The 19,232-nt window shown below is 39.0% G+C and overlaps 1 protein-coding gene across 1 annotated transcript; it reads left to right on the top strand.

Annotated features, from left to right (window-relative positions):
- Positions 1-654: 654 nt before the first annotated feature.
- LOC136687339 (NACHT, LRR and PYD domains-containing protein 3-like) lies at positions 655-12,692 on the top strand. Its single transcript, XM_066661725.1, has 11 exons — positions 655-689; positions 2,194-2,329; positions 3,418-3,747; positions 3,808-5,382; positions 5,651-5,824; positions 6,516-6,686; positions 7,389-7,559; positions 8,540-8,710; positions 9,413-9,586; positions 10,350-10,396; positions 11,496-12,692. Exons 2-11 carry the CDS (start codon positions 2,277-2,279, stop codon positions 12,047-12,049), a joined length of 3,420 nt encoding a protein of 1,139 aa, XP_066517822.1. The 5' UTR covers positions 655-689; positions 2,194-2,276; the 3' UTR covers positions 12,050-12,692.
- The last annotated feature ends 6,540 nt before the right edge of the window (positions 12,693-19,232 follow it).

The following is a 19,232-nucleotide window of genomic DNA, read 5'->3' as shown; positions in this document are numbered from 1 at the left end:
TTAATTCTGGCTCCTCTTCTAAACCATGATGATTTAAAGGGGTGTCTGTTTTTCTTAGTGTGTGTGTGTGTGTGTGTGTGTGTGTGTGTGTGTTGGGGGTGTCACCAAATGGAGGATGGATTTGTTCCTGGCACTGTTTCTAAACTAAATGTACAGTTGTTAATAAATGAATGATGTGTTTCTGTTATGAATTTGGTAATAACCAAACCATCACATTAATCATCTCTCAGCATCATCTCTGAGCTCCTTCTGATGACTTTGGAAATGGTCAGTTCTTCAGCGTGAAGAACCCACAGTTTAAGAAGCAGCTTTCAGCGTTATCTCAGCCAGCACTGATCCAGGATCAGCGAGGAAAGACCCTGACCCACTCCAGTGGTGTATAGATACTTTCCTACAGGGGGAACCGTGAGTGTGTGGGTGTGTGTCGCCTTGTGAAGGACTGGCGCCCCCTCCAGGCTGTGTTCCCGCCTTGCGCCCAGTGATTTCGGGTAGGCTCCGGCCCCACCACGATCTTGAACTGGATAAGCGGTTTCAGATAATGAATGAATGAGCTCGTGGAATAAACTGAGTGATCTCTAAACATCAGAAGAGCGCAGTGGAGTCTGAAGGGTTAATGAAAGTGAAACTATGACCGGGGGGCCTTGCTAAAGGAGAGGAGGATGGATCCCACACGTTTGGGATTGAACACGGTGAGCTTATTAATCTTCTTTAATATGATTTAATACCTGGGAATCAGTTCATAGGTTCTGCAAAAAGATTAAAACCACTCTGTTTGGGCTGGAATCTGTGTGAGTTAACAGCGCTAAAATCCTCTGGAGCTGCTGACCGCAGGTTTAGCTCCAGGACAAAGTTCACAATGAGGACGGTGTGAAAATGCTTAATATCTTTCTGAATTTAAACCGCTGTGTCCGTGGAAAGTTGCTGTAGCTGTAAATAAACCTAAATTCACAGCCGAGCTGCTGATATTCGAATGAAATGTTAGAACCCAGGGGAGCTTTCCGTTGGCTCCGTGTGGAGTGAACGCCAAACTGGGATTTCTCTTTCGCGGTACAAGACCTGGGTGTTTCTTCAGCTAAAGCTATGTTTAAACTAAACTCCTGTTCTGCTCTGTGTCCGAGCAGAAGGGCGTTCGTGCGATTTATGTAAGAGATACACGTTTTTTTTTATCGCTTTTTGTTTTGGGCAGTCATACTCCATCTGGATGAAAACATGGTCGGTGTCAGATTTCAACTGCGGTCAGCCAAGCCTCCTTTTGGAAAAGCTCCGCTAAACATTGCGAAGAAGTGCCTCTATTAAACCTTACGGTAGCGTGTTGGGAACTGATTTAAAAACAAAACCGAAGCGCGTTAGTGGGATTTTTGTTAGAGATACACTGAGCTTGCTGTTTCGGACAGTGACAGGAAGTGACGTCATATAAACTGGACCCGACCCAGTGATTCCGCTGGTATTTGCCCTCTGGTGTAGGTGTATATGTGAAATCTGTTGGTTAAAACAAAAGGCTGTACAACCCTGCTCTGGGTAAAACACCACTCCTAAACAGCTCAACACCGTTCTTACCTTCTCTAAACAACCCTGTTCAGAGCAGACCTCTGTGCCTTATCTATATATTTTATCTTGTATATAAATGAGAATGAGCCACAGCAGAAGCTCCGATTTTGTGTGTTTTTGTGTGTTCATTGCCACAGATGCTCCAGAACCGGAGGAAAAAATTGTTGTGCATAGGTATAATGACAAGAAAAGCAAGTTTACCCAGTTAAAAGAGTGACCTTTAAGAGGAAAGAAAGAAAATGAGTGAGAAGAAAGAGGGAAATCAGTAAGAGAGAGGGGGGGAAAGTGGGCTGAATGTGGCAGAAAGAACAGTCCGGAAATAGGAGAGGAGACAAAGTAAATGGAGATTTTAAAAAGTGTAAAACATGGAGAGAAAATGCAGATGTGAGTGAGTAATTTTCATGATATGTGATCAATGTTTTTACTGGGGTCTGTTTCCATTGTGCTGAGTTATCTTTTGAAGAACATCTGCAGATGTTGGCTGCAGAAGAATACCTTGGAAATATACATTACTGTTGATTAGTTAAGAAATTAAAGTTTTGTGTTGATATGGAATTTAAACAAATGCACTCTTAAATGTATTTCTTCAAACTGCATTGACTGATTCTTTCAGTGAATTGAAGTTTATTACAGTGTGTGTTTCAGAATCTTAGTCATGCTTCTTCTTCACACTGAGAAGACAGCAGCATCTCCAGTGTTTACCTGGGTCTTTGAAAACTGAAAACTTCATGATGGAGCCTGATAATATGACAGATTTCAGCTGTGGAAAGTGTGACTCAAAGTGAGTTAGCTATTTGTTATTTTACAACAAATAGAAGCAAACATTATTTATAAAAAATATTATTTACTACTTTTAATATTCCTACTAAGTGCATCTCACATGAACTGAAGAATCAAATTGCTTTGTAACCCCCAGATAATGAGGTTATTCTCCACTGAGCAAAATGGGAAAGTCATATTTAAAGCTGATTTTAGTACAGAATATCTGAAGCGTCCAGGACACTAGGCATCACTACAATGGCTGTTCCATAACGTGAATAAGAATCATTAGAGAAACTTCAGACTAGTTCATTAAAAACTATTCAGACTAGAAAATAACATCTGATAATGGCTTGTCAGTCTTGATTTCACAAGCTATAAAGTCATTCCACATCACTGGGAGACCTTTCCTCTCAAGAGGAGCTGGGTAGCATGTTTGACTGGAGTTTGTGTTCAGACAGACCACATTTTAAAAGGAATAGTCTAAGATATAAATAGTGCTCATGAAACAGTAGACTAAACACTTTCACAGTTTGTTTGATCCGTCTTTTCCTGCATCAATCTCTGGAGAGCAGATTCTACACATTAGTTCATGGTAGTCTTCTCTGTCATTTCAAAAGGTGGATGGTTATTTGTCAAGTATAACACCAGTAGAGAATCAGTAGCCTGAAAGTTGATGATAAACCAAAGTCTTTTATGAAAAGGTAGGTTTACACTTTGAGTTTAAAAAACTAGTATGATGTTAGGTTATGAGAAAGTCAGTGAGATGATAAAGGCCTAAACCATTTAGAGATTTATAAGAAAGGTATTACATAGTCAAATCAAAACTTTACAGGTAGCCATTGTAGGGTGGGAGAACCAGGTAAATTTTGTCAGCTGAATTTTCACAGATAACTAGATTTTCACCCACCAACGATAGCATTATAACCACTCGCTAGTTTCCAAAATTACAATCCCTTTACTCAGCTAGAGTAGTGGCTCAGTAAAACACAGGTATACAGCCGGTCTGAAATACTCACTACTGCTATTTGTGATGGTCTCAGTCATTTAAAGTTACTTTTCATTCTGCTGTCATTCTCACATTCATTTTCACTTATTTATCTCTTGCAGAAAGAGGTTTAAAACATGTCCAGTTCAGTATCCAAAAATGGAGGAGTCCATGGACCTGGATGAATACAAACCAGTGGATGACGTTCTGCTCAGTGTCTCAGAGAGAAACAGAGTCAGCCTGAAGAACAAGTACGAGAGCTTATTTGAGGGATTCAAAACACAAGAGAATAAAATCCTCCTGAACAGGGTTAACACTCAGCTCTACATCATTGAGGGAGAGAGGGAAGGAGTGAATGAGGAACATGAAGTTTTACAGATTGAAAACAAACACTGGAAACGAAACCTGCCAGATACACCAATAAACTGTTTAGACATATTTAACCCTGTACAGTGTACGATGGGAGAAATGGAAGAAGACAACACCAGAGCTGTGATGGATGAAGATGTGAGATATGAAGAAAGAGAAGAAGATAAAAATCCACAAGTGGAAAAACTGAAAAGCGTTCTGACTAAAGGCATTGCTGGCATTGGAAAAACTGTCTCTGTGCAGAAGTTCATTCTGGACTGGGCTGAAGGAAAAGCCAATCAGGATATAGAGTTCATGTTTGTGCTTCCATTCCGAGAGCTGAACCTGATTAAAGACAAACAGTACAGTCTTCATGGACTTCTGTGTGACCTTCATCCTGAGCTCCGAGGTCTGGACACAAAGGAATATGACGTGTGTAAAACTGCGTTCATATTTGACGGCCTCGATGAAAGCAGAATTCCACTGAAGTTCTCAGAGTGTGAGAAAGTGTCATACGTGACCAAGGTGTCTTCAGTGGACGTGTTGATGACAAACCTCATCAAAGGAGACCTGCTTCCCTCTGCTCACATCTGGATAACCTCCAGACCAGCAGCAGCCAATCAGATCCCCTCTCAGTACATCAGTCGTGTGACAGAAATTCAGGGATTCAATGATCCACAGAAGGAGGAGTACTTCAGGAAGAGGATTAGTGACCAAGACCAAGCCGACCGTGTCATCTCCCACATTAAGACGACGAGGAGTCTCCACATCATGTGCCACATTCCAGTCTTCTGCTGGATCTCAGCAACTGTGCTTCAGCAAATCATGAAACAAGGGACCACAGAAATCCCTAAAACTCTGACTGCAATGTACTCACACTTCCTGTGCACTCAGACACTCATGAGGAAGGAAAAGTGTTTAAAAGGACAAGGGAGAGGAACTAAAAAAGAGCTCTTAAAATCCAACAGGAACATGTTTCTGAAACTGTCTGAACTGGCTTTCAAACAGCTGATCAAGGGAAATGTGATGTTCTATGAAGATGACCTGAGAGAGTGTGGGATTGATGTCACTGAGGCCTCAGTGTACTCTGGGATTTGCACTGAGATCTTTAGGGAGGAGTCTGTGCTTTACCAGAGGAAGGTTTACTGCTTTGTGCATCTGAGCTTTCAGGAGTTCCTGGCTGCTTTCTATGTGTTTCACTGCTATGTGAACAAGAACATGAAGGAACTGCAGCTTTTAAAGCCTGGAAACATGAAGCAGCCTGGCAAAGTTTCATTGGACGAGCTGCTAAGAGAAGCTGTGTGTTCAGCTTTGAAAAGTAAAACTGGACACCTGGATCTGTTTCTCCGTTTTCTTTTGGGCATCTCACTGGATTCCAATCAACAACTTCTGCAGGACCTACTGACACACACAGTGAGCAGTTCACAGACCCTCAAGAAAACAGTTCAGTACATCAAACGCATAATACAATCAGAGGATCTTCCTTCTGACAGATCTATCAACCTGTTCCTCTGTCTCACTGAAATGAATCACTCATTTTTATCCAGGGAAGTTCATGAGTGTCTTAAGCCAGAGAAACGCTCAGAAAAGGAACTGTCTACTGGAGAGTGTTTAGCGTTAGCCTACATGCTTGTGAATTCAGATGAGGTGCTGGATGAATTGGACTTGAGGAAGTACAAAACCACTGAGAAGGGTTTCTACAGATTGATCCCAGCCCTGATCAACTGCAGAAAGGCTGTGTGAGTGTTTGAATGTTACAGTTGATATAAAATATGGAGTGGTTCATGTCAGGTGAATAGTAGTTTTCTAATAGAGCTGTCAGTGCCTACTGAATCATATTGATTACAAAATGAATCACAGATCCCACAGCTTGTGGAGTGTGTAAGCAAGTTTAGAGAAACTGAGTATAGATGTGTGTATAGTGTAACCCAGACCCTTTCCCCAGTTTAATAATCACTTACAACTTCAATCCTGAATTAGTTATACTGTTCTGTTTTTGTCCTGCAGACTAACGGGTTGTAAACTCACCACTGTTTCCTGTGAAACTCTTGGCTCTGCTCTAAAATCACCAAATTCTCCCCTGAAAGAGCTTGACCTCAGTAACAGTGACTTGCAGTATTCAGGATTGAAGCTGTTGTCTGACGGACTAAAGAGCTTAAACTGTAAATTGGAGATACTCAGGTGAGCTTTATTTCTGTTCATTCTTGAATAGAAGGTAAGGTTTGAAAGGTACAGTAAACGGTCCACTCACTATGCACACATAAATACACTCATCAACCATAACAGAAAGACCACCTCCTTGTTTCTCTATTCTCTGTCCATTCTCTCATCTCTTCTGACCCTAGAGGAGCACTTTGTCTTTCTACAATTACAGACACATTCCTACACCGTCTACCTGTAAAATTTAGCATTTACTATAAAATAATCATCTTGGCTTGTAAATGGCTAAATTGTTTAAGCCCACAATATCTCACTAAACTTCTATATCCTATCACCTTGTCATGTACTCTACTCTTAGTTCCTTGCATTTGGAAAAAATGCAGGAGGAAGCTCTGGATTAGCATTCCTCTGAAACCTAGTAGCACCCCTTTCTCTTGTCTCTATCTCATTCATTAAGATGGTTATGTCATAATGATAGGTCTATTCAATTCAAATGGCCATTTACATATGGAATAAAATAAAGCTGCCCTTTTAAACTCAAAATCCAATCAAATAACACAACACCATCAACCTTTCCCACAGAGCCTTTCCTCTTGCATGTCATGTGATCTGCAGTTTATGATGTTGCTTACTTAAAAGATATAATTTTGTACTTCTTTTTTTCCAGAAAAAAATCTTTGATTATTTTGTGAGGTGTTTACTTTTTTTACAGACTAAATTTGTGTAAACTTGGGGAAAAGTCTTGTGAAAATCTGGGCTCAGTTTTACTGGTGAACTCCTCCCTGAAAGAACTGGACCTCAGTAACAATGACCTGCAGGATTCAGGAGTGGAGAAGCTCTCTGCTGCACTGAAGAATTCACTCTGTAAACTGGAGACACTCAGGTCAGAGTTCAGCTGTGATTTTATTTACTGTCATGTCAGTTCATTCTTGATATTAAATGTTTCACCAACATCTTTATTGTATCTTTGTTGTATATTTACATATATACATATATGTACATATATATACATATATACAGTGATATTTATGATCACTGTGACACTGAAGAGTTCACATTGTAAACTGGAGACACTCAGGTCAGTTCATATTTAATATGTAATGCTTCACCAACATTAATTTTGTTTAGTTTTAAATTTTTTTATTTAGAATAAGTAAATATCAAATGCTGCATTCCTAGCTAATAAAACACAACAAGCAATAATTCAATCAGCTTGTTTTACATTGTCTCTAAATTTGTCAGGGCTTAAAAAATATTCTGTTGGTGGAGTAACAGATTTTCCTAAAGAGCAGAGGTTTTATGTATTAATGTATTCTACAAGGAGCCTGTCTAATAAGATGTAAAACATTTGCCTGAAATTTGATCTGCTTGATGTTATCCTGTTATTTGTGGTGTTTCTGTTTATCTTCACTAAGAGCTTTTTGTGTTTAGCTGTGAAGCGAAAGCTTTTACACCTTCCAATGTAGGAAGCTTTTCTTTTGCTTTGTTGTTGTTTGTTTGTTACATCTGTAAAATGAAATCAGCATGATTTTCCTAATATATTCAGGAGTAACTATTCTGTGAATAATAACTTCTCTCTTTCCAGACTAGGTGTGTGTAAACTTAGATTAAGATCTTGTGAAGATCTGGGGTCAGTTTTTTGGGTGAACTCCTCCCTGAAAGAACTGGACCTCAGTAACAATGACCTGCAGGATTCAGGAGTGGAGAAGCTCTCTGCTGGACTGAAGATTTCACACTGTAAACTGGAGACACTCAGGTCAGAGTTCAGTTGTGATTTTATTTACTGTGATTATATTATACTGACATTTGTGGCTTTATTTGGTTGCTTGTACCACCATCTTTCATTAATAGCCCATCATTTGAAGTGCGCTCCTGAAAAATCTCTCTTTCAAGGGGTGTATGGCCCTCCTCCTTGACCCCACTCCTAATTGCCAACATTAACTGAGACATGCCTAGCCCTATGCAAAATAGTGGGGTAGGGCTAAGGGGTGAAATGGGATTTGGTCAAATAAGTGAACACATCATATAAAGAGGCAGAGAGCTTGCATCTGTATGAAAACACACCAGTTAGACAGCCAAGCGAATGTAACAGAGTGAGTCTCATAGAAATCATCTATAAAAAAGACTCACTAGTTGAAGGCTGGTAAACAGCCCACAGACAGCAGGAGTAAAGGGTCTCGCGAGAAGTGGAAGGAGGAGTAACAGCAGGCAGCAAGCAGTATGGATAGAGCCAGTAGGCAGACAATAAGTAGTCCTCCTATAAATCAGCATGTAAAGAGTCCTTCAGTGGCAGCAGTAAAGAGTAAATACCACCAGTAAGAGCACAGGCTTTCAGTTACACTAGGCAAATTCAGTTAGTGCCGATAGAAAAAGCAGAAATTTACAAGAGGTAGATGAAGTTCAAAACGTCCAAAAGAAAAGTCAAAGAAAGTCTATTGTGTCAGCTCGGGTGCACACAGCATTCTCTCACCAGAAGATGCATTGGCCATATGGACCACAAAATATTGATGTCTGCACATACACAAGTTTAATTTAATCAGCTGAAATTTCCCATGGGTGTATTTTACTGGTATACAACACAATCCAAAACTCTGAACTGACACAAATTCAGAACTCAAGCATTTTTAATAAAGATTCTTTTACCATGTTCATATAATTGAATTTTGTAGCTGATTCTAAAACTTTTTGAGAAAAAGAAACACAGTGACACTTGTGTAATATCCTCTCTCTTTACAGACTAGCGGGGTGTAAACTTGGAGAAACCTCTTGCAAATATATGGGCTCAGTTTTACTGGTGAACTCCTCCCTGAAAGAAATGGACCTCAGTAACAATGACCTGCAGGATTCAGGAGTGGAGAAGCTCTCTGCTGCACTGAAGAATTCACTCTGTAAACTGGAGACACTCAGGTCAGAGTTCAGCTGTGATTTTATTTACTGTCATGTCAGTTCATTCTTGATATTAAATGTTTCACCAACATCTTTATTGTATCTTTGTTGTATATTTACAAAAAAAAGAACATTTTAAACATAAAGAAAAAAATGTAAAAAAAAATTATGTAAAATAAATTTTATAGAATAGATCCTAATTCACATGATACTCAAGCTGACACAAAGCAATCATTTTTAATGTGTATCACCATGAATCACCATATCACAGATGGGTTCAAGCCTTACATCAGTTTTTTGTAGGAGTGATTTATAAAAATATATATTTAATATGCTTGCCGATCTAATCTACAAAACTAATATCACAAATAAATCTGCCAACATAAAAGCTCAAAAAATCCATAGTGTAGTTTACCTAATTAAGGTCTGTAATGGCCTCTGTTTTCCAGGTACTACATTAATAGTAATTAATTGCACATTATATGATATTTACAATATTTGGTAATGTTATGTGGTTGAATACACTCCAGGGTGTATTCCTGCCTTGTGCCCAGTGATTCTGGGTAGGCTCTGGACCCACCGCAACCCTGAACTGGATAAACCCTTACAGACAATGAATGAATGAATGAATGAATGAATGTTAATGCACACTGGACAGAATTTGATGCTTACTGGTTCTTTTTCTTTGAGTAAATATCACATCCCTCTCCCTGCTCTCTGCAGATTGTCATTTTGTTTGGTTACAATGGAAGGCTGTGCTTGTCTTGCTTCAGCTCTGAGCTCAAACCCCTCACACCTAAAAGAACTGGATCTGAGCTACAATCACCCAGGAGACACAGGAGTGAAGCTGCTCACTGTTAAACTGGAGGATCCACACTGCAGACTGGACACACTCAGGTATGGACAACCTTTTCCGTTGAGTGCTGAACTTGTGTGTTAATCTGGTCTCGTAGGCTATTATTGTGTTTTTATGGTCCTTGATATGAAACATCTGTGCTGTAGTAGTATACACTGCTTTAGCAATAAATTATGATCACTGCCTTGTTTCTGAACCCACTGTACATACTCTCAGTCCCACTGGTCATACACTTTGTAGTGTATGTTTGTAGTTCTACAATGACAGACTGTAATCCATGAGGCTCTGCATACATTTTATGCCTGTTTTCACACTATTTTAAAGGTGAGAACCACCACAGAGTAGGTATGATTCTCAGTGCTCAGTGACTGTGACAAGGATCAGACACAGCAGTGCTGCTGGATTTATAAAACTTTGTGTTCCTACTGTACTGAAATTAGTGCAACAATCAAAAATATCCAGCCAACAGCATCCTGCAGGCAGCCTCCAGTGCTTGCCAGATAGCTCCTCCCTCTGTGTTCCCTTACCTCGTAATTTACAAATGAAGCATTGGTCCTGACCATTGAAAAACGAATGCAGATGGACTACAGTCTGTAATTGTACAACAGCAAAGTGCTCCTGTGTTGTCAGTGGAGTTGAGAGAGCAAACAGTGAGTGTAGACACACGTCTGTTTCCAAAAATGAAATAAATGAATGACAGCTGTAATGAAGCTGAATGTAGGGCTCAGACGAAGAGAACAGTGAGAAAACACACCACTCAAACACTACCAACTCAACTCTGTGTGTGGTTATTTTCTGCTGTAGGTTGGAACATGCAGGAGAGATCAGGATGAGACCAGGACCAAGAAAATGTATGTTTTCTCTCTCTCTTGCTATCATCTTGCTTTTTTTAATTTTTAATCTTTCTCTCTCGCTCTCTGGTTGCATCCTGGGGGTTCTGACTGAGAGAAGTTTGGGCTAAGAGGTCGATTTGTTGATGAGAGTTTGTTGGTGATTTGTTGGAATGAAATCTTAAGATTTATCTCTTAGAAATAAAGAAATAAAAAGTTTGTCACTGTTTTTGCTCCAGCACCCAGCTACAGTGTTAGTTGCACAACTACTTATAATTCTCATATGGCATTTTTCAGATACACAATGCCTTCCATTTGCTTGTACTTTGTCAGTGGCTTTTTGAACGGTGTTTAAAGAAGAAGAACTGCCTTTATTAATCCAGTTTGCATTTAACCCATCCATGGTAGTGAATACAAACTCACACTAGTGAGCAATTTGGCACACACACTAGGGGCAGGACACAATCAGAGCAGGAGGCTACAAACCAGCTCGGTGCCCAGGAAGCAGTTTGGGAGTTGGGTGCCTTGCTCAACAGCACTTCAGTCATGGATGAATTTTTTCCTGCCAGTCCTGGGAACTGAAACAGTGACCCTCTGGTCCCAAGCTTGCTCAACTAACCTAACCTTCTAAATTTAAACACTCTGTTTTTTGCTCATTTTCATCATCTTTATATATGTTCATTCATTCATTCATTCATTATCTGTAACCGCTTATCCAATTCAGGGTCACGGTGGGTCCAGAGCCTACCTGGAATCATTGGGCGCAAGGCAGGAATACACCCTGGAGGGGGCGCCAGTCCTTCACAGGGCAACACAGACACACACATTCACTCACACCAATCCACCTACCAACGTGTGTTTTTGGACTGTGGACGGAAACCGGAGCACCCGGAGGAAACCCACGGGGAGAACACACCAACTCCTCACAGACAGTCACCCGGAGCGGGATTCGAACCCACAACCTCCAGGCCCCTGGAGCTGTGTGACTGCGACACTACCTGCTGCGCCACCGTGCCGGCCTTTATATATGTTGTATTTATTTATTTTATGTGTTGAGTGTTGTGTTTTTTCTTGTATATATTATTGTGTGTCTGATTGTATGTTGTCTTGTTGTGTGCAGATGCCTGTGAGCTCACACTGGACCCAAACACAGTGCACACAGACCTCTCTCTGTCTGAGGGGAACAGGAAGGTGGAGCGTGTTTGGGAGAAACAGTCATATCCTGATCATCCAGAGAGATTTGAGTTTTGGGAACAGGTTTTGAGTAGAGAGAGTCTGACTGGACGCTGTTACTGGGAAACTGACTGGAATGGTGGGGTGGAGTGGGGGAGAGTTAATATTTCAGTGACATATAAATCAATCAGGAGAAAAGGAGGCAGTGATTGTAGGTTTGGACTTAATGAAAAGTCCTGGAATCTGGAGTGCGCTAATGAGAGTTACTCTATCTGTCACAACAATGTGATCACTGCTATCACTCCCCCTCCCTCCAGATCTAACAGAGTAGGAGTGTATGTGGACTGTCCGGCTGGCATTCTGTCTTTCTACAGCATCTCCCCTGACACACACACACTAACACACTTACATACACTCCGCACCACATTTACTGAACCTCTCTATGCTGGGTTTAGGCTTTATTACTTATACTCCTCAGTGAGTTTGCGTCATATAGAATAGTGTTGTATGATTGTGTGATTTTTATACTTTTTTTTTTAATTGATACTCACTTGATACAGATTTTCTTGTTTGCTTTCTTTTATTTCACTCTCGGATACGGTTACTTTTCTTCCTCTATTTATGTCTCTCTTGTTACTATTCCCTTATCCCCAATGCCTGGTGAGCTCTTGGGATTGGGGACTTGATTTAAACCCACAAACACAGTAATCTGGGGCTATGAGACATCAACACCCACTGTTGTGCCACTGTGCTGCTGACACACACATACAATCATGCACAGTTATTTCCTACATTTCCTTTTTATTGGTCTCCACTATTTCTTTATTTTCTATATTATTAATATTCTTTCTTTTTCTAATCATTCTTGGTTGCTCTATTTACATCTTGCCCTCTATTTTCTTCTCTCACACTGTAACTCTCATTTTGTCTTTCACTACATTCTGTCTTTGTAGTATTTTCTATTTTTCTTCTCTGTATTTTTCATATTCTCTCTCTCCTTCTCCCCCCACCTTTCGGTTTTGCCTGATGTGAGTGGACAGCACAATGTCTGTAGATTCATTGAGAACTGCTGTGTATGTAGTGTGGTTTTAAAAAAAATAATATAAACAAACACTTTTTTTTATGAAATAAAGCTGCTGTTAATGATGGAGTTACAACATTGTATATTTCTTATGTCATGGAGGAACAAGGACATTTCTGAAAGTATAACAATGCTCTTGGAATGAAAACCTTCAGTTAAAAATCACAAGCTTTATCTAAACCACTGAGAGCCAAGGAACTATTATGTAAACTTTAAGTCCTCCCATCCCCGCATCAGTGAGATGCTGGATTAAAGATCAATGGCCTCATTTATAAAACTCTTCATGGATCTTCAAATGAGCATGAACAGCCAGAAAATAGCCTGCGCCCAAAAAACATCATTTATAATACCATTTGTACACACACCTGAACGCTGTTTTCTCTGTGTTGCCTCTGTAACACCCACATTTACCTATAAATGGTCAATGCAAATAACCTCATGGATATTTAAATGTGGGCTTCTCTATTCTTTCATTCATTTTCACAAAAGAAGTGGAGGACCACAAGACAAAAAAGAGAAACTTTAGAGACTGCACGGTAGAAGTTGTTTCAGAGGTCGAGGCCAGGAAAAACGTGTTGTTTGGTAGCCTTGGTCGTAGCGTTACAAACAAACGTTGGTGACAACATGTGGCTGCAGCAGTAAAGTGATAAATCAGCTAATTAAACATTTACATTTCGGCATTTGGCAGACGGTCTTGTGAGTTTATGATCTCTGAAAACATGTCACCTTTTTGTCATGTCGTCAATGAGCTGGGTTTTAGCAGCGCCAAAAAAGCCATTATGACACAGTGCATCAGCCTCTTGTTTATTTACATATAAATCTCTGACTCTGTGTAAGTTACAACTGTTTAGGCTTGTAATCTGCCACTATTACCAGACCATAATTAATTACTCTCTATTTATTAAGGAGTTTAATTTCTTAGAATAATAACAACAATAATAATTGTCAAGGGTTGTCAAGTGTCAAGGGTTATGGGAGGTAAATCTTGCCATAATTAAAATTGAAAGGTGTGCACAAATATTATGACAAAAGTAAAAATGCAATGAAATAACTTCATTTGCAATTTCTTTTTCCACTCAAGCATGGGTCAGCACTGACAAAATTAAAAAAGCTTTTTTTTCATTTAATTTTCAAAACTTCTACCATATTTCATGGTCAAATCTAAAATGTAAAAAGCTAATGAGGAAAAGAACATTCAAACACCACTTTTTGAATGGCTTTTTGACTTTCAACTGCCTTTAAAGAGATCAAGAATAGTAATAAATACACTAGAGCCCAGGGACACAGAGTAAAGAGCGCCACCTAGTGGGCAAAATGCACAAACAATTGATACATCATTGTTTATGTTGTACACTTGGTGACACTGTTCTCCTGCTCCACATAAATGGGCAGAGTCCGTGAACATTCCCAGTAATGGTGAAATTTGTACAAAATATAATTGGCATTTGTGAAATGTGTACTGTTATATTTGTGGATGTTCAATCAATTACTGGCTACTCGGTGTGAAAAATCTGCCTTGAAATTTCCCCTAACCATAAATTTTCACCTAACTCTCAACCTAAACTTAACTATACATCTAACCCTAGCCTTATCCTTAAATTTAAAAATAAATGTATGTCTAAACACCAAAGGTTAGAAATGGAGGTGTCTTGCTCTTGTTTGATGCTGTCATTTAAACCTATCTCTGAACCTAACCCAAATGTTAAGCTTATTGGCTTAACCTACAAGGGTTTTATATAGTACCAAAAAAAGAGTTTTGGCTTTGGCTTGTAATAATAGTGGAGTTTGTGTAGCAAAACAGTATCACTAGTCGATAAGTTATAGTGAGCTCCTAACTATGAAAAGATCTGGCGTTCTATTTTTGTAAATTAGGTGCTCATTTTGGGAGATCTTGTTACAGTGAAGGTGGCACAGTACCGCAACAAGTAGTGTCATTGTCTTGCATCTATAGGTTCCTGGGGTTGTAGGTTCAAGCCCCACTCCAGGTGACTGTGAGGAGTTTGGTGTGTTCTCCCTGTGCCTGTGTGGGTTTCCTCCAGGTGATCTGGTATTAAAGTTCAGCAACGTAGTTGCATGATTATGGATGCATTTGTCAACATCTTACACACACACCTGGACCCCATGCTGCCAACCTACCCTAAGTGTACTCTTCTTTGAAAACCAAAATATGGTCACATTAGCTCATTAGATGGGTGTGTATAGATTCACACTTCAGAATTTCCATCCATCCATCCATCCATTATCTGTAACCGCTTATCCAATTTTAGGGTCGTGGGGGGTCCAGAGCCTACCACTTCAGAATTTCCACACACCTCAATAAGAGTCGATAGGTTAACAGGAGGAACATACTTTGTTACATGAACAATAGTAGGTATGACAGTAACCATTTAACTATGGGTTAATCGCGATTCACTGGCTGGAAGGCAGGAACACACACTGTACACACTCACACAGTCACACATTTGGATAATTTCACATGGTCACCCAGTCATTCACACATTCACCCTGCCATTCACATACTCAGCATCAGGGCTTGAAGACATATAACCAAATAAAACACACTTCACTTCTCTTAGGCATTCAAAGCATTTATTGATATGTATAATACAGAAATGCAGTTTTAATCTAATCATCGTAAATCTATACCTGGGAAACAAATAGAGAAATTAGCTTTTCCATACAATGCTAATATTTCTGCTTCTGTGATTAGAGATAAATCACTGAGTTCAGAGGAGGAGTAGGGAGGAGATCAGAGGGACCAATATCATCATCATCATCATCATCAGACTCAGATTAACCCCATCTGCACCATTACACAGATCCTTCTGACAGCATGTTGTCACCAGGAGAGTTTCTGCTGCAACACATTTTAACTTAGTTGCACATCCTTTCGAAGGCACCTTTATGCCACTGGTTTCAACTGAGAGAGAGAGAGAGAGAGAGAGAGAGAGAGAGAGAGAGATTGCCAAGTGAAACTAACGTAATGTTGCTGTCAGAACCAAACCTTGTTTCTTTATTATTAATTTTTTTATTCAAAACCAATGATGAATGGATATAGGAATTTTTCAAAAATAAAAGCCTTTCTGCATCAGCATGCATTAAAAGTAAAAATTCCAAGTTTCCAGTCCAAACACTTAGTTGTCCCTGGAGCTGTGTGACTGCGACACTACCTACTGCACCACCGTGCTGCCGAACACTACCAGTAGAACAATAAATGAAAAAAGCTAATTTTTCTCATTATATATTTTATATTGCATATTATTTTACATTTGTAACATACTCATATCTCATATATTTAATGTTTTACAGAAATGTTTATTTAATTGAGGAAAAAGTATATATATTTCCACCAGGGAGGGCAGCGCCCTAGCTCCCTCAATTGACCAGCCGCCCCTGACTGACAGACTTGAGTAACGGTTTCACCAGAGCTCAATTCCAATTCTGAAACAACAGGGGGAAAGCTACAATATTTTTACATTAAGTTCATAAAACAGTGAACAAGAACTTCTCCCTATGATAACTGGGGGACTGTGATTCAGCACTAGTGATTTTGGTCAGTTAAATTGTCCCACTGCTGAAACGCATACTGAAACATACCCTGAAAAATAGGAACATGAATACTGAGCTGTGCTGGACATAGTCTTAAGGTTCACTGGTTCCTGTTGAAATAAAAGTAAAGTTTTAACTCACCTGTTGTGGATAGGCAGTGATCGTCAAGAAGTGTGCAAGTCTCAGTTGTAGGGTTTTTACAAGTTTCTCCCTGACACTTGTAACAATTCAGTGCTACAGAAGCCCGAAAAGCTTGTCAAGTAAAGAAAATATGAAATGAGATGCTTTACCTCCCTTTTAAAAGGATCATTCTCTCACACAAGGTGCAGTAACAAAATGAAAACAAACATTATTTTTTTCAATAATTCTTAAAACTGGTTTTAAATGCCTTTTGGGCATGTACAGCAAAATTTAACATAAAAATAAATATTTTTTTTAAATGTCAAGGCAAAGGTTCTGTTCTAATGATGTGTTTTGAGGATGTGGATTATATATATTAAACTGAAATATTTAAATTATAAAACTTTATAAAGTTACTTGCACAGGACACAATCTATTTAAATTTTATTTTTTATTACTATAACAGTTGCCAAAAATCTTGTAATTTGAGCAGGGGTGCCCTTTGTACTTAGCTGTACATGTATACTTTTGCAGAAACTAACACTATTTAGCATTACAGCTGTAAAATATCTCTAACTATTCTCAAAATACATCAAACACAATTGTTATAAATATGTAAAATAATCAGTAATGTAGCTGGAGTAATTTATTAAATCTATATCAGTTTACCTTCAAACAGAAAGATGCAGAGGAGCAGCAGAGAGATCAGACGCTTCATTGTTGATGGATTGTTAAGGTGAATTGAACTGAACTGGGAAGTGAGAGTGTGGCTAAATATCTTTTCAAACGGGGTGTGGCTTTCTAAAATCTACACAGACACCATTCTAAATTAGTGCAAGTAAATCATTTTTGTTGTCATTAAACATAAGGGCCATTCTCTCCATGGTTTGATAGATAAAAGCACCTGTAAATTTGTTCAGATCTGAAGCTAAATTGGAGTGTATTATTTTCCCTCCCAGACTTGAATGTTCTACACATTGTTTCTTACATTGTTAAGAATGACAGCTCCTGCAGTCATTGGGAAACACTTCTAAAAAGCCTTTCTGTTTTTGTTTACATTGAATTTACATTTGTTTATGAATTCAAGCTGAACATCAATGGGTGCTTTATTGACACAGAATTGAAGGGAAAAGTGTGCATTTTACTCTCAGTTCTTTTGAAGCCTTCAAATCACATTGAAGACACACAGTGCAGGGTCCTTAACATGGATGTGTTCTTGCGGAGATGATCAGCTGATAGTGTGGCTTTCTGTGGGTGAGAATATTACCCTCCAATTAGCTTGAAACAAACTACAACTTTCTCAAGAAAGCCTTTACCATGCTGTACATTTCATGTGAAATTAGGCCCTTGCCTTGTGGCTTGGCATTTACTTCATTTATTTGTGCAGTCACAGAATATTCCAACCAGTCTATATCTGAGAACTCTGGGATGCCCTTGCCTTTCTTGTCAAAAAAGTTTTGAATTTCTGCTCTCTGGTCCCACACTCTTTTAAGCACTTTGCCCGGTTTGAGCCATCTTACAACTGTAAGTCTGGTTGCCTTTGTCACCATGTTGAGTCTCATTCTTCTCCAATATTGCAGCTAATTTTTTCCACATTTTTTAGTACTTTTCCACTGCATAGTACCTACACTACTCTGCTGTACTTTTTTGCTTTTAGGTAAATTTAATACTTATTTATTACCTGCTCACTTGTGGTTCCAAGAGAGCAGAGTAAGGACAAAACATGTAATGTGTAAACCGGAATGGCCAGAGAGACTTGTCAATCACAACGAGATGCAGATATCCAGCACAAACTCTCCATCTGTAAAATCTCCAAGCTACAGCAGAGATTCCCTGTCAGATTTGGACAATGGATTTTAACACCTGCCACATTTTGTCAAATTTAAGTCCTAGCTTGTCCAGCAAGGCATTTATCTCCATGAACATAACACTCCCAGTCATTATTGCTTTCATTGACTACATTGCTGCCAAATGCTTAATTATTCTCAAGGCAAATTTGTGAAGTGGCGTCCACCAGCAAACAGTATTTAATAAATTCCCCTTTAGAGAATGTCTTACTGTTTATTGTGATTTAGTGGGATATCACAAAGCTAGTCTTGACTGGTCAATCCCCGTGTAAAGCTTGGTACAAATCCTTTATATTTTTGCGGTTTAGCTAGCAAATCTTCAGAAGTCTGTGCACACTCTGTATCTCTCAACTTCTTGTATTTTTCTGTGTTTAATTCTTGCAATGGTGATCCAAATTGTAATCCTAAAACACAGCAAGCTCTTCTCTGCAAAACTTTGACTCTACATTTTGTATCAATCTTTCATTTTTTAGCTGACTAACTAACATGCTTTTCAAATAGATAGGGTAATTTTTGCTCAAGTTTGATTTTGCTGAGCTCATATTGCAAACTTGATAATATTAAATATTGTTTTCCTTGCTACTCATATACGTAAACATAATGGGAGGAGTTGTAAATATGGAAATACTCTTCTCTGGATAAACCTAGTTTGATAGGTCCTGTTTCCAAGCTAGGATAACCAGCTAGCCAAATGCTAGATTTGATGTGTGGAAGAAGATGAGGGCTGGAAAAATTTAATTTGGCAAGGCATTTGGTTAGTAAGTTAAACAGCTAAGCAAATAGCTTTGCAGTGTTGTTTGAACCATTGAGTTGAGACTTTCACAAATTATGTACTTAAATTGTCTTCACTATACAAGTGTTGAGAACTTCAGATATATTGGGTGTGACACTTTTATTCAATTTAAGGAAAGAAAAAGAAAGCTGTTGTCCACTGTACAGTAAATGATAGTAAATTCCATTTCTGACCACATTTTTGTTTATTATTATGATTAAAATTATATTGTTGTAAATATCATTTCTGTTTTAAAGATTCATCCATCCATCCATCCATTATCCACCGCTTATCCGGGTCCGGGTCGCGGGGGAA

Source organism: Hoplias malabaricus, chromosome 2, assembly GCF_029633855.1.
Source record: "Hoplias malabaricus isolate fHopMal1 chromosome 2, fHopMal1.hap1, whole genome shotgun sequence".
NCBI classification, from domain to species: Eukaryota; Metazoa; Chordata; class Actinopteri; order Characiformes; family Erythrinidae; genus Hoplias; species Hoplias malabaricus.
This window is presented reverse-complemented; position numbering and strand designations above follow the sequence as displayed.

Bases quoted from the DNA above. Each gene is read 5' to 3' on its own strand.
- LOC136687339 (XM_066661725.1), top strand. From the start codon at position 2,277: ATGATGGAGCCTGATAATATGACAGATTTCAGCTGTGGAAAGTGTGAC. The intron at 2,330-3,417 runs GTGAGTTAGCTA...TATCTCTTGCAG, and splicing joins TGTGGAAAGTGTGACTCAAA to AAAGAGGTTTAAAACATGTC. The intron at 10,397-11,495 runs GTATGTTTTCTC...TGTTGTGTGCAG, and splicing joins GAGACCAGGACCAAGAAAAT to ATGCCTGTGAGCTCACACTG.